We start from the raw sequence: 21,999 nt of genomic DNA, 5'->3' as shown, positions 1-21,999 counted from the left end.
CATGCCAAAAGTGTTTACATCTGAAATCAGATAGAGCATGGGAAGCCAGATAGACCCTGTGAGGGTTGCTTTGAGACAAACAGTGGAGGATCTCTCTTGTTGGGAGTGGATATTGTCAGCTATCTCCCGCTTCGATCGCAGGGCCTCCAACACCACGCACACACTGTTAAGAGACTGCACAATGAGCTATGTGCCCATATCTCAGAGAGATCGCATAAAGAGAGCCTTGTGCTCTGCAATTTACTGCTGCGGAGCTCAGGTGCTTGTGCATGTCCCAACCAGAGGAACAACAAAAGTATGACTGACAGAATCTTGTGTCAGAAGATTTATGGACAAAGTGAGAGAGCGAGAGAGAGAGAGAGAGCGAGAGAGAGAGAGAGAGAGAGAGAGAGAGAAGCAAATGTTCTATCTCCTCCCCTCTCCCAAATTACTGTCTTTACTGGTGTCCTATGAGTGAAGTGCTTGAACCCAGCTAATTATTGTTCTTACAAAGTCTGGTTTGTTTTGAATTAAGCTTATATCCAATTCCTTTAAACTTTTATGCTGTGAAGTTGTGTCACCTCCCTTTACCATAGATGTATTTTTATACATAAGGTATGTAGTGATAAACCGTACAAGTGACCCTAACAGAAAAAAACACATGATTTCACATTAAATTTCACATGTGCAATCATTTGAAAACATGTGTTTTTGAAACACTCCACGTGATCACATTACAACGTGTATTTTCATCAAAAGTGTAACGTGCGCTTTACCACATAACACGGTGCCTGACCAATACCACTCTCCTTGCCGTGAGCAAGGGGAGTTAGCTACGCCAACCTCCCCGTGTGCCCCGTGTGGGCTTCCCGGTCTTCCTTGCCAGCCTTGACCTCTTGTATAGTTGCCGTTCCTCTAATTCCTCGTATCCTCGCCGTTCCGCTCTAGCTGCTTCTATCTCCTCCCTTGGATGGTGATACTCTCCAGCCTGCGCCCAGGGACCCTTGCCTTCCAGTATCTCCTCCCATGTCCACTCCTCCAGAAAACGCTGCTTGGTCTTTTTGTGGTGGGATCTTCTGTAACGTGCGTTGTTTGAAGGAGACCAAGGCGCAGCGTAATTTGTGGTCATCGTATTTATTAAATGAGAACCAGCAACAAAATAACAAAGTGAAACCAAATGAATGTACCGTACCGTAGGCTACAAGAACTGTACAAAAACAAGATCCCACAACATAGGTGGGGGAAAAACCTACCTAAGTATGATTCCCAATCAGAGACAACGATGGGGAAAAGGCTACCTAAGTATGATTCCCAATCAGAGACAACGATGGGGAAAAGGCTACCTAAGTATGATTCCCAATCAGAGACAACGATAGACAGCTGCCTCTGATTGGGAACCACACTCGGCCAAACACAAAGAAATGTAAAACATAGAATGCCTACCCCACATCACACCCTGACCTCACCGAATAGAGAAATAAAACGTCTCTCTAAGGTCAGGGCGTGACAGTCCCCCCCCCCCCCCCCCCCCCCCCCCCCAAAGGTGCGGACTCCCGGCCGCAAACCTGAACCTATAGGGGAGGGTCCAGGTGGGCATCTACCCTTGGCGACGGCTCTGGTTCGGGACGTAGCCCCCGCTCCACCTCTGACTCCTCCCATTTTGGTGGTGCCTCTGGTGCAGGGACCCTCGTCGCCGACCCCGGACTGGGGGCCCTCTCCGCAGGCCCCGGACTGGGGACCCTCGCCGCAGGCCCCGGACTGGGGACCCTCGCTGGAGGCTCCGGACTGGGGACCCTCGCTGGAGGCTCCGGACTGGGGACCCTCGCTGGAGGCTCCGGACTGGGGACCGTCGCTGGAGGCTCCGGACTGGAGACCGTCGCTGGAGGCTCCGTGCCATAGATCCTCACTGCAGGCTCCGGGCCATGGATCATCACTGGAGGTTCCGTGCCATGGATCATCACTGGAGGTTTCGTGCCATGGATCATCACTGGAGGCTCCGTGCCATGGATCATCACTGGAGGCTTCGTACCATGGATCATCACTGAAGGCTTCGTGCCATGGATTATCACTGCAGGCTTCGTGCCATGGATCATCACTGGAGGCTTCCTACGTGGAGCCGGAACTGTCTCACCGGACTGAGGAGACGTACCATAAGCCTGGTGCGTGGAGCTGTCACAGGGCTTACCAGGCTGGGGAGACATACTGGAGGCCTGGTACGTGGAATCGGAACAGGTCTCACCGGACTGGGGCGATGCACTGGAAGCCTGGTTCGGAGACACAGTGCGCAGAGCCGGCGCAGGATGTCCTGGGCCGAAGAGACGCACTGGAGGCCAGGCGCGCTGAGCCAGCACCATCCATCCTGGCTGGATGCCCACTCTAGCCCGTCCAATGCGGGGTGCTGGAATGTATCGCACCGGGCTGTGCACGCGCACTGGAGACACCGTGCGCTTTACCACATAACACGGTGCCTGACCAATACCACTCTCCTTGCCGTGAGCAAGGGGAGTTAGCTACGCCAACCTCCCCGTGTGCCCCGTGTGGGCTTCCCGGTCTTCCTTGCCAGCCTTGACCTCTTGTATAGTTGCCGTTCCTCTAAATCCTCGTATCCTCGCTGTTTCGCTCTAGCTGCTTCTATCTCCTCCCTTGGACGGTGATACTCTCCAGCCAATCTCCAGGTAACACAGGTACTACCCCTGGCATAAGAGTGTGTGTGTGTGTGTGTGTGTGTGTGTGTGTGTGTGTGTGTGTGTGTGTGTGCGCACATGTGAGTGTGTCTGTATGCTTGTGTTTGTGTGTTTGTAAACATTCATCAAAAGGGTCCAAACCCTCCACTACAGAGTGACATGGATATTACACCTGGATGTTTTGGCAGTGACATATTCGTGTTTATGGAGAAACACAGCTTAGCGTATAATTAGTAATGCTGTGATCTTATAACTTGATGTAGGGTTTCTGGCTTACTGTATGCCGTGATATCAAAGAACATGGGATTTGGGTTGATGAAACGGTGTGTGTGTGTGGGGGGGGGTGTGACTGTGTCTTCTGTTGTGGTGTAGATCTGACTGGGGTCACGCTGCAGGTGGATCATACATACACACATGTGTAGAGTTTCTTTGGGTCACTGGATCTGTCTAGTGGATAGGTGACGATATGACTTTAACAGCACCTCGTTAAGTCAGCTCTAACATAAGGACACATCATTCACAGTCTAGCCAAGCCTGAGATTCTCCACAGTCATTTAAAGGTTAGCTGAAGACATGACTAAGTGAGTGTGAATAGGTCTAAATAGATTACCCATATTAGATCCTCAGATATGTAAAGAGAGGGAGGTCTTCAACACAAACCCTGGTTTAACTTTAACCAGAGTGTTTAGGCAGCTGCCTTTCTTATGCGGGACTCTGTTGAAGCATTATTATGAACGCTGGGAAGTTTTCTGTCAATCAAAAATATGTCACAGTTACTACCCTCCTTCACTCCCATGTTCCTCTTCAGGGGTCATCAAAAGCAATATATTCCAGGGTCCTTTTAGTACAGGTACTTTTAGTTAGCTGGACCCTTATATAATTAGGCCTGTAGTGCTGATCTAGGATCAGGTCCCACTATCAATTCATTATTATCTAAAATACAAAACTGATCCTAAATCAGAAGTCCTACTCTGATATGCTTTACGAATGCGCCCATGATACAGAATATTACATCAGAAGATTTTATTTGGGAGAGAAAGAAGGGCCCTCACCATAGGAATGTAAGTGGTATACTCAACATTGGTGAAATATTGAGCTAGGTGCCAAATTCATTGGGACCAACTTTTGCGTTGACACCTTTCTCTCCGTGTTCTAGTTATATATGGGGAGTGGAAGCGGCCGATTGTGGGCTTGAGCATCGTTAACATTTCCTTGACATGTCGGCCGGCATCTCCTGGAGACTGCCTCACATTTTCTGGGGCGCAGAGGGAGTTGCTGTAGCAACTAGCGGCTTTAAGAGTGAATGAAGCAGATGTGCTAGTCATCTATCAACAGACAGCTCCAACTCCTCCCTGCCCGAGCAAGTCATCACCGCCATGACAGCCAGCCCGACCAGCCTCATCAATTACACCAACACCCTACCATTAGTGCACAAACGCTTTTCTCCTCCGCTACATTCATCCACTTCCTTCCCAGTCTGCAGGGCCAAGATGGGCCCTCAATTAAGCCTGAATAACTTTGCCCCCTATCCAGGAATGTCTTTCTTTCTTTTCCGCTACTTACTTCACGGATTGCAATCATAAAGTGAACCATTTCAGTGATTGATTTAACTCAAGGCATGTTGGCCTACCCATGATCACCATATGATAATCTATGTTCTTTTAACTTCATTGTCTTTAGTAGATAATAGCTTGCTCAATGTGGCGTGTTGTAGCCTAATGGCAGCATTAAACTGTCATACAATACAATCAACTTAAAGTCCAAGTAATAAACCCCATAGTTAATGAATGTGTAGTTAACATGTAATTAATATGTAATAACAGTGTGTTTTAGGGACCGGGCTAGATTCAGGCTGCAAATCAGAACCAATTTCAGCTGCCTGTTTTATCATGCAAGGTAGGGTTGGTAGTGAAATGAAACCCTCAGAGTCATGGTTTGTTAGTCATATCCTGTTCCTGTATTCCAACCATACCAGTCATGAAATGCAGTAAACAGAGCAGTTTGAACACAGCCATATACTCACAGGGATAAACTCAGGGTTCCAATCACATGCAGTAGACAACAATGGCAGTGAAGTGACACCAGTGGCGAAAAACACAAGGATTTTACAGAGGGATAAAGAGGGAAGAGACTTGAAATTGAATTATGCCAGAAGAAATAGTATAAATAAGACATTCATATAAAAATAGGCTTTAACAAAATATACTCTCTTTACCAGTATTTACCAAAAAGAGTGTCTGTCTGGTTGAATATGTCTTGTTAAATTTAGTCAGCTTTGAGGTGAGCATTGTCATTTAACACAGACAGTAGTGTTGATGCCCTTAGACCACAGTGAGTGACTCTCCAGACTAGCAGCAAACAGAAGGAAGACTAAAGCCACATCCGAAATGGCACCATAGTCCCCATATAGTGCACTACTTTTGGTCAGAGACTCTATGAAGGGAATAGGATTTCAGATTAGCCCAAACTCATGAGAAAGTAAATGTCAGTAGTCTATTACCAGCCTAACCTGGAACAATATGAGGGACATAATATTCCACAGAGGAAAATTCCAGGCTGACTCATTCCAGTGTATGACTGTATGTTCTATGTTTGATTGCAACAAACAAACCAATAACAAACTCTAATTGGGGGAACCACCCATCATCTACACAATTAAGACTTGCTCCATAACGGACAAAATCAGTAGTTTCTTTATAAAATAAATTAATATTATTATTGTGTCTCTAAATACAGTATGTTAAATATTCCAGATGGCTCTTTCATTTCATTTGTGCATAGCGTGTCCTATTGAGCTACAGGTACAGAGAACTACAGTAGTAGCACAGTCCAGCATTATATCCAGCATTGATTCATGGTGAGCGTTGGAGAATCCATTAGCTCTACAGTCAACAGTAAGTAGCTAGTACACATCAATCCAGGTAGGCAGGCAGGTAGGCAGCTCAGTGTCTTATAGTTCATGACCTGAGGCTGTTCCATCCTGGCTTCCAAGACACAGTGTTTCCCTTTATGTTGATGTTTTGCACCATCGCACACAGCTCCTTATGTCACCAGCGAATGCAAGCATCCCAGTACATGTATATTGAGAGGGGAGGAGGAGCGTTGTGTGCAAACAAAATCGCTGTTGTTCCATCTTCTTAGTTCCTCAATGTCTATTTCTGCAGAGACAGCCTCTATCCATTAGTTTAAAAAAATCCACTATGCACAGACACACAAAGACACACATCTGACGGTCCAATAAATATTGTCATTTGCAGGTGTACACCTCTGTCCTCTCGCTGCAGGTGTTGCACTTGACGTAGCAGCACCACAAGAACTTGCAGTTGCACTGCCACACGCGGGAGTACTGGTGTGTGTTGTACCCCCGTCCGCAGCACATCAGGTCACAGCCGCTGATCTGCTGCATAACAGTCTTATTACACAGCCGGCCTTGCGTTCCAACACTGCCCGTCATCGGGTCCGCTTCGCAGTAATTAGGGGACTTCTCCATGTACACCAGGTCTGTGTCCATGGGTTTCCGGTAGGAGTAGAGCTTCTTGATCTTGAGGAATTTGGGCCGCTTGTTGCGGCTGGCTTTGACCGGTTCCACGTGCACAGCATGGGCGTACTTCTCTTTGAGAATGTAGCCGAGCTCGCGGAACTTGGGAAGTGTCGTCCAGCAGGTTTTGGTGGTGCAGGAGCCCGAAACACCATGACACTTGCATTCCAAATGCATGTTCTTCTCCAGGATCTAGACACACAAACAACCGAGAGAGAGGTTACCTTTACAGACCTGGCAAACCATCTGCTGAAGGTTATATTACTATACATGAGTAAGTCACTGAAAAAGAAAAGCCTCTGCAAACATACCATACTATTATGTATATAATGAACTTATATGTTTATTGTCATAATAACCTGAAAATGATCCCTCTAAAATCTAAACATTCTGCATTGTCCCAAGGGTCAGTGGAGGTTGAAGTAAATGATAGACCTACATAATTTCGATTGTTGCAATCCCATTGAAAACAGCAACATAGCACGGTGACACACACTGTCTAGTAAAGTCTAGGAGGTGGGTAACGTTGTACGCACAGTGCAGCATTAGATCAGCAACGAGCTACTTGTGAGGTTGAATACAACAGCCCTTTACAAAACAGTAGCTTTGTACAGACTGTACACAGAAGCCATAATGCTGGATCAGGTTACGTCTCCTCGTGTGTAGTCACAACACAACACGGTAAGGTCAGGATTGACTGCACAAGCTGCTGAATGATGTGGATATAACTGTTAAAGCCTGCTCCGATGACTATTACAAGTGTCTCATACCTGAAAAGGCACAGCCAACACTATAGCTACACTACTTGTCCCATTTCCTTGAACTAAAATGTATGAGGAGCTTGTTTGGCATTCTACTATCTTCATACTAGGATAGATGGAGATTTTGTGAGTTCCCGCAATCAATGAGTGAAAAGTGAAGAAAAAAAAACGAAATAGTGAAATGTCGTATAAGAAAAATATATATGGATTTTCCTTTTCCACAAATGCAATTTGATTCTAGAATCAATAAAACAAATGAATTTTAGTGCCTTGTACTGAAAATGCATACAAATGCAGTTAGCTTTCTGTGGTATACCAGACAACACTTGGCTTCCCAGCTACTAATCCCTCAGCAGCCCTGTGACCAACACTTGTGACAGGCTTTGTCTGGTCGTATTGGACCTGGGGGCTGTGAACTGCGCTCCTTCTCAGTGTCACTGCGTTGATTAGCATAAATAAAGGGGGGGGTGGACAACTATCAAAACAGAGAGGCCATTTATTACCAAGGATACGGAAAAAAGAAAAAACCCAACTGATAATCGGAATCCACGAGTGTAGCCTGTTTCACTGTGAGAGGCAATTTAGCTGTCTAGATAAGCAGGGCTGAATTCAGGCCCCACACAGAAAGGCAACAGTGAGCTGTTGAGCACAATGTGTGAGTGGAGGCTTTTCAGTCTGTCTGGGTACGTGTTGGTGGTTTGAATCAGGCCTCTGTGGCACAGAGAGAGACGAGAGGGGTAAGGCTTGACTCTGGAGGGAGAGGTGCTTCTTTCCTCTTCACTAACTCCAGTGTACTGCTAAGGAGCCTCGCCCAAGTTGTTTGGCACAATTATTCTGCTCATTCTTTGACCTCCAGACTTGCTGGAGTCTCAGAGCTGATCTAGTATTTGCTGCAGCCATGGATGCACAGTAGCCTTGATCTGAGAATGTGAACATTACCTAGTCCCTGATCCATCTTGGTTGTTTCAAGGGATTTGCCATAATGTGAGTCATTGACAGACTACAAATCCTACAAAACACTAGGTGTATCACACAAGTTAACGTAACATCTCTGTTAGGCAGGTAATGACTTCCAAGAGACATAGTGATACAGTAGATATTATTCGACAATACTAAGTACCACACAGCAACCCATGGCACAAGACTATTACACACGATAAGCGCTTGGCTCTAGGATATCAGACAAACCAAGGAATTTAGGAATTGCGATAAACAGTAACTGTATCCTCTCTCAACAGTGCAGATCATAGGGGAGCAGGCTAATGCCTTTTTGTACAGTGTCAATCTGTTTTCAGCCCAGAGATCTGGGTCGTAATAAAACCCTGCCACTTAAACTGCTCTTCACCTCTAAAAAAGCTTCCCTTTATTTCACTGCCTGTTTAATCTTGGCCCCAATACCCAGATCCTTGGCAAGGTCCAGCCACTCCCAAGCATGGTGGAGACTACTAAATCACAACAACCATGGTTACTGAGGCCTAGCCTATATTCGGTAGTCCGTGTAGTTAACCAACACTTCGGTCTCAGATTTAGATTCGGTCTCTTCTCTGTAAGGCTGGGATTACACGAAACAACTTTCACACAATTTTAGTTGCAGTTGCAAGTGACATAATCTCAACCAACTTCGCTGTTACATGAAGCAACTCAAACGCGCTAAAAATTGCATGCAACAGCCAATCAAATTTAAGCTGCTTGTTTGAGAATTCTAATTTCACCCGATGTCATCTGCTGTATTACACCTTGGTTTCACAAATAATTTGTTTATCCAACATTTGGTTATTGTAACAGCAAGGACGTAGAAGAAATGCAGCCTGTACAATTTAGCTAGCTTTTTAAATGGAACCTTTATTTTACTAGGCAAGTCAGTTAATAACAAATTCTTATTTACAATGACAGCCTTCCGGGGAACTGCCTTGTTCAGGGGCAGAACGACAGATTTTTTTTTACCTTGTCAGCTCAGGGATTCGATCCAACAACCTTTTAGTTACCTTTCAACCACTAGGCTACCTGCCTCCCACAAACACAGCTAGCTAGCTAGGAACAAGCTAACCAAGCTAGCAACGAACTAAGCTAGCTACAGTAGCACAGTTCATGGGGGACAATTTCAGCTGTGTTGTGTAACAGCAGCCTAGCCGTTTAAGTAAACTACAGCACATGTTAATCTTCAAGGAACTATCTCCCGATTACAGTAAAGACATATAAGAGAATAAAGCAATTCATCCAAAATAATCTATTTTAGTTTTCTTACCACAACAAAAAGTTGTATTTTTGTTGTTGTTGAGTGAACTACCCCCAGATTTAGCTGTATTTACCTTTTTTTTGGAATGGTCCTGCTTCTTTCCCACAACCTAATGAAATATTCCGGGATCCAGTTTAGGTCTGCTAGATTACATTTTTACCATCAAAATGCATGCAGCCGTCCATCTAAAATCCTTCCCTATGGAGAGAGAAAAGGGAAGAGGAGTGACGTGGTCACGTACCTTGCGTCCCACTTCGTTGTTGTGCAGGTTCATGAGAGACCTGGCATTCTGTTTGACCTCTCTGGCGTCCACGAACACCTTGGAGAAGCCCAGGCCGTAGCTGATGTCTGCTGAACAGCCGCCCCACTTCCAGCCCTGGCCTTTACTGTAGAAACCCTGCTTCTCCGTGTCACAGCTGCAGTCACTCAGGTTCCCCTGAGTACAGGCTGCAGTAATGGCGTGGGCAACGCCGGCCGCTATGATGGCGTAGGTGAACGCAGCCTCTTTACTGCCTAGGAGGGAACACAGTTGGGACTTAGTATTTAGTATGCTTAATCATTTTAATGTGTAAACTGGTGTGATATCTGGGAGATATCAGATGTCTGGGAGAATTCATATTTTTTGTATGGTGCTACAGCTGTTTGTTTCACAGCTTGATAAATGGCACAGGGATGGGGGGGGGGGGGGGGGGAATCTGGATTTCCATGACATACTTCCGTCTATATGGTGTATATCAAATATACTGTATACTGTATGTTACAAAATAGCAACTTGAGAGCAGTTTAACCATTAAGTGTCAGTGCTCATGTCAACATATTTGTCAAACAAACCACTCAAGGACTACAGTCATCTGAAAACTGACCTTGAAACTGGCCTGCCTTAGAATCAAAATGTCTGTAAACTTCCTAGTCAATAAAGTAGTATGAATGAGATGGCTGTGGAGAAGGATGAGCTATTGATCAGCTTAGAGCTCGGTACGCACTGTGTATTCTTGCAGGGAGGATCTTGATTCAGAGGTTATCTCTCCCATGTCCACTGAACAAATCATTTACGCACACTGGGATGTTTGAATTATCAGCATATAATTAAAGGTTAACCTGTCATGATTGAAAGAGTGAGCTTCTTGTTAAAAGTTCTTAGTCATAGCATCTATTTTAAAGTCCAACACGCTATGCAAATAGAGAACTGGGAAAATGGCTTAAACCAATACCAATTTTTACTGTACAAGTGCATCCATGTGCCATTTTCCAATATGTTTGTTAAGTTTAATGTTATCTCCTGATGCAAACAAATGGGTTTCAGTTATCAATATTAATCGTATTATTAACCAAATTGTAATTCTGTGTATGCATGCATATGGAGTGAAATACCTGCATCTGCAGTTTGGTATATACAAACAACCAGCTACTGATGGCAATATCCATTATATCTATGTAAACAAACTACTCCACATTTCTTCAAAACAAACATGATACCTTCCTCTGTACTTCCTGGTGAACCCAGATTCACTAGGTGCTGCTGCCCTGTTTTTGATAAACATCTATGATCTGCGCCCTTGCCATTGAAAGAAAACCTCATATTGAGGCATCAATTATGTGGACGTTTTTATAGATTCGATGGGCCCCGAGCCAAAAAAGAAGGTGTGCCGGGCAGTCAGTTCTAACTGCTCCGTTGTTAATTTTTCCCCAGGAGTCCCTAGTGCATTGGTTCAAAACAAAGGATGGCAGGAATTCTTCAGTACTTTGTCATGAGACCTGAGTGGAAAGACCTAAACGCAACGGAAGCAATGCTTTATCCTGTTTTAAGTGAGTAAGTAGTAAGAGCCATATGCAAATTGAATACTCTCATTGCACCAAGTGTAGAGTAGTTTCTTTTAAATAAGTCACATCAAATGTTATTTTAGTTTTAACTTTACATATGTGTGTTGGTTGATCTGCAATGCACAAACTACTACAGAAACACTAAAAACATTAGATGCACCTTGCACCCCAGCAAACAGAAACCCTATACAGGCTGCCTTTCTTTGGCTGCCACAAGCGAGAGTGTGCAAGCTCCACCCAACTCACGCTAGACATCAACAATGGCATTCATTTCTAACCTCTAATCTGATCAGTGAAACCAATCTATTTTGCATGGTTGTCTATGCCAGACTCTTCAGTGACTTAAAACACTCATTCAAGAAGAAAACATTGTGAAAGACCACAGCTTTCACTTGAACAGCAGAAAAGGATTATGCCCTTCACACCAACAGCTGTAAAGAGCTTTTCATAGTGCCAACCAGTAATATTATGAATCACCATTGAATGCAATAGTTGTGGATTTATAGTAATACATTGTATGAAGGTCTCTCTAGTCTAGCTGCTTGATGGTTAGAACACGTGTTATATTACAATGCTACTAGCTATTTGTTGTGTGTGACTCTACTGAACAGCCCAAATCCAGGTTGGGATAGGATACAATCCTAGATTACGTTCTAGTTGCTCTCTGAATATGCAACAATCTGGTGAGTACCACAGCATCTGCACAAATTAGCCGTCTACTGTTGTGATATTCAGAGTAACTGTAACTGCACAGTCAGTATAGTGATAATATGATGTAATATTATGCACAGGAGAATACCCCAAGAAGTCCTTCAGACAACTTCAGGGCATGTGTGATAGGCACAACATGGAAACGTTTTGAAGCAGAAAAAGAAAACTGAACATGTTTCTTTGGAAAGTTCAGCTTCCAGTGGACCAGCCATGAACCTGCACCTACAGTAGGCCATCCCTGTGTCCCCAAAGACATCCAAGGCATCCATCAATGCTGTGAAACCTATTGCCTAACCAGGTAGCTACAGTACTTCATTTGAACTTTTCCTTTCTTTCATCACTCCCCTGTGTATGTTCAGCTCAGTATTTAAAGCTTGTATTCCTCTGTACTTTCTATCTACTGTAACTTATACCCGTGGTAAGATCGCCGTCTTTACAGTGAGAGCCACAGCACCCAGTGAGAGAGAAGGATAAAGACCAGTGAATATATGCCTCGGGAGACTACGCTGACCTGAAAAGACAGGCTGTCAATGTTCACAAGAGTTTTGTTACAGTGCTGGATTCTGATACCTTTTGGATTTGTTAAGTTCCCATCCTTTCTCTCGCACTCTGTCTCTATCTTGAAAGACCAGGGTATGACACAGCTTCAATCTGTTCACCAATTATGAGCATTTACGTTTTGAGGAAAAGTTCCCTGTCAATACTTCTAGTGTATAGCCTATGGGAAACTGCTCAAATTGAACTATTGTAATTGCCACCACATGTTGTTCTCAAATGACACACAATAACCTTCCTCCAAAGTCCATGTTGTCAAGGCACACATAATGTGTCATCCGCAAATGACATTCAGAAAAGCTAGGAACTATTTGTGTCAACTCTCATTGGAGCAGATATGCAGGCACTCAAAAAGATACGGGCCATTTGGCTACATGCGCCACAGTGCAAAATTGACGCACAATGAACCTTCAGGCCTATATAAACATGGGGACATTTCCAGTGATGAAATTACATTTCAAAATGTTCTAACCAAACTTTAATTGATTTGCAACATACCCACTTTCAACTCTTTTCCGAAGACCGTCCGTTCTCCAAGCGCAGAGCAGTTCCAGCGCCCATTTTTGAACTGAAACTGACACTCGTTTATCCCCATTTGTGCTCCCTCTCCGATGACGATAATGGCATCCGGGCGACTCTGACAGATTATCCGCTGTCGGGGAGCCAAACCGGGAATCTTGTTACAGATTATACTCGCACCTAGCGCGACCACCGATGAAAAGCCACTGTAAGGGTATAATAGTTAGACATTGAATTACTTTTTTTTTTACCCATATAACAATGGCATATTGTAGTTTTGTGGCTATTTAAAGAGAAATTACTGACTGCCAGATAACCATGATAAATGTAGTATATGCTTTCAATGTCCTATAGGCTATACAACGGTGTTTATTAAAGCTTTATATCCTACATGTTTATAACGTGAAAAAGCGATTAACATTCATACAATTTAAACGCGCACTTATTGTTTTTATTGTCTAGAGGAGGTTATAAAAACATATGGGCTGTAGAAATACGAGAGATAAGTGGTGAGTACACGGTTTATTTTAAACTCAATTGTGCTGTCTTTGAGTGAAATACAAGTGTGTCACAAAATATGAAGGACACATCTGAAGCCATCTCTAATTTATAAATTAACCCGGAAACCATTTATTTGATGTGTTGCCTATAGATAGGCAAATAATTCAGAATAAACCTTTGTCAGGTGGTTTCTAACTGTAAAAACTCAAACTCTATATGCTTTTTAGAACAGATGAATGAAACTCTCAGACATGATGACGGGTCAATGTCAAATAAGCAATGGACATAGTTTAGTTAGATGAATAATTATAACAATTTATATACAGTTTAATTTATAGAAATGTAGGCTATGTCTATTCAAACAAACTTCACACCGAAACTTTCTGTTATAGGCTACTCTTATATTTTCTATTTTTATTTTTAGGAACACGGGCTACCTAATGAACATGCCAATGACAAACTCACCCGATTTTCAAATAGACAATCCCAAGGCAAAGCAAAACCCGAAAAATCCAGCGTCTAGTTTTTCGACTCATGGTGCTTCCACTCTCAGCTTCATGCAGTGTGTAAGAGAAAGCGATGAATATATATTCTCCCGATAGTCACTGTCCAAATTATCCAAAATTACTTCAAGTCGGTACAAACGAATATCCCCAACAGATAGGCCAATTATGTTATATACTAGGCTAGTCTTAGCTGTAGACTAATGATATCCGTAAACTCCCCTACGTGGCCCCTTTACTGTGCCGTTTTATCATTGCGAGGGTGTCACAGGTAAAACGGAGGATGAGCAAGTGCTGTAGTGCGATTATCTCCTTCTCACTGTGTTTTTTGCTACCAGCAGGATCTATATAGGCTATCTGGTGTATCTATCTGGGGCGTGTTCAGAGAAGCCATGGCATGGAGCCCTACTCTGGAATCCCGCCTGGGCTGAATCTCTCCACAAACTATTCCAGTTGTGTCAATTCACCTGCTCATTAATTGCTCATTAATTAGCGTTCTAATAAAAACAACACAAGCAGTGGATAGTGATGGTTGTCAGTATCAAATCAAATCAAATCGTATTTGTCACATGCGCCGAATACAACAGACCTTACAGGGAAATGCTTACTTACAAGCCCCTAACCAATAATGCAATTAAAACATATATGAATAAGAATAAGAAATAAAAGGAACACGTAATTAAAGAGCAGCTGTAAAATAACAATAGCGAGCATAAGAGACTGTAGCAGCAGCATTATGTACAGAATAAGTAAAAAAACAAGTTACAAACAACGAAAAAAACGACCGAAAAAACACATTCGGTTAGGAGCACGTGAAACGTCAGCAATCTTTTCCGGCGCCAAAATAAATGTGTGACTATAATGAGAATTAATGACTTTCACTGAAGTCGTATGATTATCATTGAATAATACTTTGAAATATGTAACTACAAAAACGATTTGACATTTTCTGTCTATTTTGTATATGTTTTGTTTCCTTTATATGCTTACTTCAAACATGCATTTTATGGGTTTAAAACTAATCTAGGCCTAGGCAATATTTTGTACTTGATGCACGCATGTAACTCGAACTGCGCGCAAAAACTCAAATTGAATTGCAAGCATCACATTTCATTGCACTCACTTGATAAATTGTTCACATAACCTACTGGGCATTAAACAATGCCAACAAATGGCCACCTTTATATATAGTATGTTGGCACAACATTTCTACACGATTTGCTTAGCTGTGAAAGCTACTTCATCAAGTGTCCAGTGTGTCTCCTCTGCATTACTGCTTCGGAGATGTTTGTACCCTTTATAATAGCGCCATCTGCAGACAAATAAGTATTGGTAGTATTGAAAAAATAAAAATAACGGAAATGAGTTTTGTCCTTTCAGCCTCCCCGTAGCCTATGTAGAAATTGCGGACAAAATATTGATATTTCGCTGATAGTCTTACCTCACAGCCAGCAATACAGTATAGCTGTAAAACGTCGAAATGGATTATCATCCTTACCTAACTAATGATTGCCTAATTCACATTTTCTCTTTTTTTAAAGAAGATGACTTAATTCGAGCATCAAGTGTCTGTAAGGTAAGAGAGTCACAAAAACTTGCGGAAGTAGAGGTATAAAATCTGGTTATGTTAAACAGTTCTGAATATATTCTCTATTTTCTGTTATAGTGTTCCACATATTGTTCTTTTGTCAAGCGGTTGCTTTACTTTGAAACATCATATTATTAGTTTGCAATATATATGTTGATATATTTATTTTAATAACTGGACTGGTGTGACAGCCTATCTTAACAACCCGATACCTTGTGGCTTTTGTATCTAGGAATGGCAAGAAGCAGCAGAAACACCTTGGTTGTGGCGGTGAGTTTGAGGGTTTTACCCACTGATCAGTTTTACTTACCCATGTCAGAATGAATAATATACTGGGTGGGTATGAGGTTGGTTTAGATATGGGTGAGGGCGAGAGTGTGGTTGGGCATTTGCATACTTTATTCACTATACATTTGCATAGATTATTCATCAATGTCTCTTGGCATGTTTTTGACAATGTGGTCAGCTGCATCATATTTGAAGTACAGTGCCTCCGGGAAAGTATTCAAAGTAAAAATGCTCCTTTACTTTTTCCACATTTTGTTAGGTTACAGCCTTATTTTAAAATTAATTAAATCGTTTTTTCCCCCCTCAATATAAACACAATATCCCATAATGACAAAGCAAAAACAGGTTATCAGAAATGTTTTCAAATGTTTTTTTATTATTATAACGGGAATATCACATTTACAGTGCCTTGCGAAAGTATTCGGCCCCCTTGAACTTTGCGACCTTTTGCCACATTTCAGGCTTCAAACATAAAGATATAAAACTGTATTTTTTTGTGAAGAATCAACAACAAGTGGGACACAATCATGAAGTGGAATGACATTTATTGGATATTTCAAACTTTTTTAACAAATCAAAAACTGAAAAATTGGGCGTGCAAAATTATTCAGCCCCCTTAAGTTAATACTTTGTAGCTTTATGTTTTGGATCATTGTCTTGTTGGAAGACAAATCTCCGTCCCAGTCTCAGGTCTTTTGCAGACTCCATCAGGTTTTCTTCCAGAATGGTCCTGTATTTGGCTCCATCCATCTTCCCATCAATTTTAACCATCTTCCCTGTCCCTGCTGAAGAAAAGCAGGCCCAAACCATGATGCTGCCACCACCATGTTTGACAGTGGGGATGGTGTGTTCAGCTGTGTTGCTTTTACGCCAAACATAACGTTTTGCATTGTTGCCAAAAAGTTCAATTTTGGTTTCATCTGACCAGAGCACCTTCTTCCACATGTTTGGTGTGTCTCCCAGGTGGCTTGTGGCAAACTTTAAACAATACTTTTTATGGATATCTTTAAGAAATGGCTTTCTTCTTGCCACTCTTCCATAAAGGCCAGATTTGTGCAATATACGACTGATTGTTGTCCTATGGACAGAGTCTCCCACCTCAGCTGTAGATCTCTGCAGTTCATCCAGAGTGATCATGGGCCTCTTGGCTGCATCTCTGATCAGTCTTCTCCTTGTATGAGCTGAAAGTTTAGAGGGACGGCCAGGTCTTGGTAGATTTGCAGTGGTCTGATACTCCTTCCATTTCAATATTATCGCTTGCACAGTGCTCCTTGGGATATTTAAAGCTTGGGAAATCTTTTTGTATCCAAATCCGGCTTTAAACTTCTTCACAACAGTATCTCGGACCTGTCTGGTGTGTTCCTTGTTCTTCATGATGCTCTCTGCGCTTTTAACGGACCTCTGAGACTATCACAGTGCAGGTGCATTTATACGGATACTTGATTACACACAGGTGGATTGTATTTATCATCATTAGTCATTTAGGTCAACATTGGATCATTCAGAGATCCACACTGAACTTCTGGAAAGAGTTTGCTGCACTGAAAGTAAAGGGGCTGAATAATTTTGCACGCCCAATTTTTCAGTTTTTGATTTGTTAAAAAAGTTTGAAATATCCAATAAATGTCGTTCCACTTCATGATTGTGTCCCACTTGTTGTTGATTCTTCACAAAAAAATACAGTTTAATATCTTTATGTTTGAAGCCTGAAATGTGGCAAAAGGTCGCAAAGTTCAAGGGGGCCGAATACTTTCGCAAGGCACTGTACATAAGTGTCTCTCGATTGGGTTCAATTCCAGGCTCTGGCTGTGCCACTCAAGGAGATTCAGAGATGTGTATCGAAGCCACTCCTGCATTGACTTGGCTGTGTGCTTTCAACAGCTTGTTGTTCTGTTGGAAGGTGAACCTTTGCCCTAGTCTGAGGTCCCGGAATGCGATGGAACAGGTTTTCAATCAAGGGTCTCTCTGTACTTTTCTCCGTTCATCTGTGCCTCAATCCTGACTAGTCTCCCAGTCCCTGCTGCTAAAAAATATCCACACAGCATGATGCTGTCACCACCATGCTTCACTGTAGGGATGGTGCCAGGTTTCCTCTAGACGTGATGTTTGGCATTCAGGCCAAAAAGTTTAATCTTGGTTTCATCAGACCAGAGAATCTTGTTTCTCATGGTCTGAGAGTCTTTAGGTGACTTCTGGCAAACTCCAAGCGTGCTGTCATGTGCCTTTTAGTGAGGAATTGCTTTTGTCTGGCACTCTACCATAAAGGCCTGATTGGTGGAGTGCTGCAGATATGGTTGTCTTTCTGGAAGGTTCTCCCATCTCCACAGAGGAACTCTAGAGTTCTGTCATATTGACCATCGGGTTCTTGGTCACCTCCCTGACCAAGGCCCTTCTCCCCCAATTGCTCAGTTTGGCCGGGTGGCCAGCTCTAGGAAGAGTTTTGGTGGTTCCAAACTTCATCCATTTAAGAATGATGGAGGACATTGTGTTCTTGGGAACCTTCAATGCTGCAGAAATGTTTTGGTACCCTTCCCCAGATCTGTGCCTCATCACAATCCTATCTCGGAGGTCTACGGACAATTCCTCATGGCTTCGTTCTTGCTCTGAGATGCACTGTTAACTGTGTGACCTTATATAGACAGGTGTATGCCTTTCCAAATCATGTCCAATTAATTTAATTTACCACAGGTTGTAGAAACATCTCAAGGATGATCAATAGAAACAGGATGCACCTGAGCTCAATTTTGAGTCTCATAGCTAAGGGTCTGAATACTTATGTAAATAATGTATTTCAGTTTTATTTTATTTTAATACATTTCTAATACGTTTTACTTTGTCATTTTGGGATATTGTTTGTAGATTTTATTTGATCCATTTTAGACTAAGGCTGTAACGAAACAAAAAGTCAAGGGCTCTGAATACTTTCCAAAGGCACTGTATATTCTATATAACACGTATATAATAATAATAACTGTATATTAATGCCTAGTAATCTATCCCGCAGAGAAATGTGTCTGCAGCGTTGGGGTTTCTGTAACATTGCGGTGCTGGGCTCTGAACATGGGAAGCAGACTTGGAAGAGCTACTTCCTGCGTCGCTCTCACCTGGAGCTGAAGATGACCAAGGGCAGGTCCGGTGGGGACTACACCTGTAAAAGCTTGAGGGGACACACAGGTGAGCATACAGCCTCTTTCTTTCTTTAGAAAGGATGGAACTGTCTTTGGAAACAGTATTTAGATAGCTGTATGGTCTACAACATCTATATCTTCCAGGCAGGGTGGTTGGGTGTGTGTACCTGTCAGGGAACTCTCCCCAGCTCCCTGACTTCTGGAGCTCTACCCCTACTGTCTGCAGTTCATCCTCAGATGGTACAGTCCGTGCCTGGGATGTCCAGCAGGTGAAAACAATACTACCCTTTTATACTTATTATGAGGCTTTATTTACCAGGCTTCAGAGCGCTTTACATTGTATGTAGGCTACTCATCCTACCCACCACCAAGGTGTAGCACCTGTTAAGGTGAGTGAATGAGGACCCAAAAGCGAACTAACTTAAACAGAGCTTCTTTAATAACCAAACATAGGTAGGCTCAGATAGACCGGCAGATTCCGACAGGACAGGACAAGGTTACAGCAAACATGACGATAGTCTGGCTCAGGCATGAAACACAACAAACAAGAATCCGACAAGGACAGGAACAAAAACAGAGAGAGATATAGGGGACTAATCAGAGGGAAAAGGGGAACAGGTGGGAGAAGGGGTGACGAGGTAGTCAAGAGGAGACAAGGAACAGCTGGGGGAAAGCGGGGGAGAAAAGGTAACCTAATACGACCAGCAGAGGGAGACAGGGTGAAAGGAAAGGACAGAAAGACACAACATGACAATACATGACAGCACCCGCACTTCAGTAGCCATATTATATGGTCTACTGGTCTACACAAAGCAGGATTTGCAGTTAGCACTTAGGAAATGGTGTTTCCTTTTCCCCTTTTAACCAGGGGGTACAGCTGTGGTGCAGCCCTGTTCAGAGTCCTCTGACTGGGATGGTAGCTGACGGTGGGCATGGTGGGGTCATCACGTCAGATTCCACAGGGCTGCTCAAAGCCTGGGATGGTCAGAGTGGACAGGAGATGTTCTTCTACTCCTCAGCATCCCCACAGTGCACCTTACTGCCCTACAGTTTGGAAGGCAGCTCTTTTCTCTCAGTGAGTACCCAAACAGCCAACCATGTCTGGTTGGTTGCCAGATCAATATCTGACTTACGCATAATACATAACATTTTTCCTTTTCACCAGGTGGGGACCAGTCAAGGCTCTGTCCATACTCTGACTAGCCCCTCACTGTCAAAGCTGTCCACTCTGGTGGTGTGTGACACATTCAAAGTAAACCTACTCCTGGCATCGCCAGACAAGAAATGGATCCTAGCTGGAACTACAGAGAATATGGATATGAGTCCAAAGGTAATTGTAACAATTGGCATGTTTGTCTATAATAATTATTGTGGATCCAGAAGTCCTGAAAAGTAGTAATGTTTCATCGTTGTTCAAATGTGTATTGTGTTGTTTGACTGGCAGGTGTTGTCCAGTCAGAGTGTGACGTGTCCCTCAGAGGAGGAGGATCCTCTGTGCCAGTGTCTGCCTGTCTCAGGCTGCAGTGCTGCTGCCTTCCTGCCCTCCCAGCCAGCCAGACTGGCCACGGTCCACTGCAAGGACAACTCGCACTCAAACACGCATCACAACAAGGTCCTCTCTGTGTTCGACGTCATCATAAAAAAGACCAGATTCAAGACAGAGATCCAGGGTAAAGTGTCAAGTTGAGACGTTTAATATCTTCATCTATTTAGATTGTCATTACCTGTTACGTTAGCAAGCTTGTCCCCATGTGCCATTTTGTCAGTTGTACTCATTTTTGTGGTTATGCTAGAAATGGAGCGTTGGCCTAACTTTCACAGATGTTCTACTATTTCAGTTGAGCAGGTGGAGAAATTCGAGTTGGTATTTGAGGGCAGGGCTTCGGACATCCTTCTGGAAGGCAAGGGAAGCAGCACTCTGGTTGTAGCTGCTCACAGAGAGCTGAAGGTCTACACTGTGAAAGGAGAACTCCTCTGTAGCTTCAAGGACCATACTGAACCTATCTGCTCTATTTGTGTGGTATGCTTTTCACTCTTATTGTGCGTATGGACTACTGATAGTAGTAATTACGCATTGGAATTTATATATTGGAGTTCAAAGCGCTATACATAGTATGGGGAAAACTTCAGTGTTCTAGATAATATATTCCTCTTGATTTATTTTTTAAATAGTTTGTATCTTACCTAGCAGAATATCCCTTGGGATATATACCTTGTGGTAAGAGTGTGTGGGAATTGACGTTTATGTTTATATGGTGTTCAGGGAAAGGCCGTCCATGAAAAGTATCCTAAAAGTGAGGCTTTTCTCTCAGGATAGTTTCCGTGTAGTCACTGCTTCTCGGGACCTGTCCTTAAGAGTGCTGACGTGGAAAACTGACAGAGACAAAGGGCTCACACTGGAAAGTCGATACCACTTATTGGGAGGCTCTCACTCCATGTCCAGGTACAGAAAGACATTTCTGTCTGTCAAGGAAACAAATGGTACATTCTGGCTCTGTATTTAAAGTTGGATTGGTATGATGTAGTAATGAACTGATGTACATGTCATGTCTTGTGTTGTCAGAGGGTTCAGTTATGTGGTTTGTGACTACTCAACCATTGTGGCTTCAGTGGAAGCAGTGGATGGGAAGGATGTCCTGAAGGCCTACTCTTTCAACTCCTGAGCAACACTGTCCTCTAGGAGGACTTCGCAGGTACTACAGCAGTTAGCATCAGTCGCTAACAATTAATTGTGCATGTTTCTGAGTAGTTTAATCACTGATGTTGTGCCTTGCCTTTACAAACCCTCTGCTTATGGAATATACATTGTAATCAAGAGTTATCGCGGATGTGTTTATATGCTATGCAAAGCATGCACATACATGCAAGTATGAAGGGGAAAAACATTGCAGTTTGCTGTGCCATGATACTTTATTTTTGTGCAATAACACATTTCTGTACAGGAATGAATGGTTATAATCACTTAGCTGGCTTTATGTGGAGCTTAGATATTTAAATCCCTGTGTTGGATGTTACATGTTCAATATAACCTAAATCTTTAGGGCATATACTGTAACAAATACTGCCCCTTGATCTTCTTATCAAAACCAAACTGACAATTTATTTTTAACTCTCAAATAAACTGCATTTTCTTGGGTCTGCATTTTAACTACAATACAGAGGTAAACATTGGAAAGTGATCTTTCAT

The 21,999-nt window shown here is 43.0% G+C and overlaps 2 protein-coding genes across 5 annotated transcripts; one reads left to right on the top strand and one right to left on the bottom strand.

Annotated features, from left to right (window-relative positions):
- Positions 1-4,601: 4,601 nt before the first annotated feature.
- On the bottom strand, positions 4,602-14,154 carry LOC110531987 (protein Wnt-7a). Its single transcript, XM_021615541.2, has 4 exons — positions 13,771-14,154; positions 12,784-13,010; positions 9,440-9,711; positions 4,602-6,393 (listed from the first exon to the last, which is right to left on the bottom strand). The coding sequence occupies exons 1-4, from the start codon at positions 13,839-13,841 to the stop codon at positions 5,911-5,913; spliced, it is 1,053 nt and encodes a 350-aa protein (XP_021471216.1). The 5' UTR covers positions 13,842-14,154; the 3' UTR covers positions 4,602-5,910.
- fbxw12 (F-box and WD repeat domain containing 12) lies at positions 11,549-21,948 on the top strand. Of its 4 annotated transcripts, none has more exons than XM_036987909.1 (12): positions 11,549-11,702; positions 11,924-12,028; positions 15,350-15,384; positions 15,629-15,666; positions 18,689-18,858; positions 18,957-19,081; positions 19,681-19,887; positions 19,978-20,142; positions 20,257-20,482; positions 20,651-20,832; positions 21,125-21,255; positions 21,376-21,948. In XM_036987909.1, the coding sequence occupies exons 5-12, from the start codon at positions 18,693-18,695 to the stop codon at positions 21,473-21,475; spliced, it is 1,302 nt and encodes a 433-aa protein (XP_036843804.1). In that variant the 5' UTR covers positions 11,549-11,702; positions 11,924-12,028; positions 15,350-15,384; positions 15,629-15,666; positions 18,689-18,692; the 3' UTR covers positions 21,476-21,948. The 4 variants fall into 4 exon arrangements, with proteins under 4 accessions (XP_036843804.1, XP_036843805.1, XP_036843807.1 ...); XM_036987910.1 differs by having other exon boundaries at positions 11,555-11,702; positions 11,919-12,028; XM_036987912.1 differs by lacking the exon at positions 11,549-11,702 and having other exon boundaries at positions 11,918-12,028.
- Positions 21,949-21,999: the final 51 nt, after the last annotated feature.

Source organism: Oncorhynchus mykiss, chromosome 9 (genome assembly GCF_013265735.2).
Source record: "Oncorhynchus mykiss isolate Arlee chromosome 9, USDA_OmykA_1.1, whole genome shotgun sequence".
NCBI lineage: Eukaryota > Metazoa > Chordata > Actinopteri > Salmoniformes > Salmonidae > Oncorhynchus > Oncorhynchus mykiss.
This window is presented reverse-complemented; position numbering and strand designations above follow the sequence as displayed.

What these genes read in the sequence shown, in the direction of transcription:
- LOC110531987 (XM_021615541.2), bottom strand. Translation starts at nt 13,841, where the DNA reads ATGAGTCGAAAAACTAGACGCTGGATTTTTCGGGTTTTGCTTTGCCTT. An exon ending in CGGAAAAGAGTTGAAAGTGG is followed by an intron (nt 9,712 to 12,783) that starts GTATGTTGCAAA and finishes GTTCCCTCCTAG; the next exon opens with GCAGTAAAGAGGCTGCGTTC. An exon ending in ACAACGAAGTGGGACGCAAG is followed by an intron (nt 6,394 to 9,439) that starts GTACGTGACCAC and finishes TTGTGTGTCTAG; the next exon opens with ATCCTGGAGAAGAACATGCA.
- fbxw12 (XM_021615540.2), top strand. Translation starts at nt 15,289, where the DNA reads ATGGATTATCATCCTTACCTAACTAATGATTGCCTAATTCACATTTTC. An exon ending in GAGCATCAAGTGTCTGTAAG is followed by an intron (nt 15,385 to 15,628) that starts GTAAGAGAGTCA and finishes TTTTGTATCTAG; the next exon opens with GAATGGCAAGAAGCAGCAGA. An exon ending in ATTCAAGACAGAGATCCAGG is followed by an intron (nt 20,483 to 20,650) that starts GTAAAGTGTCAA and finishes CTACTATTTCAG; the next exon opens with TTGAGCAGGTGGAGAAATTC.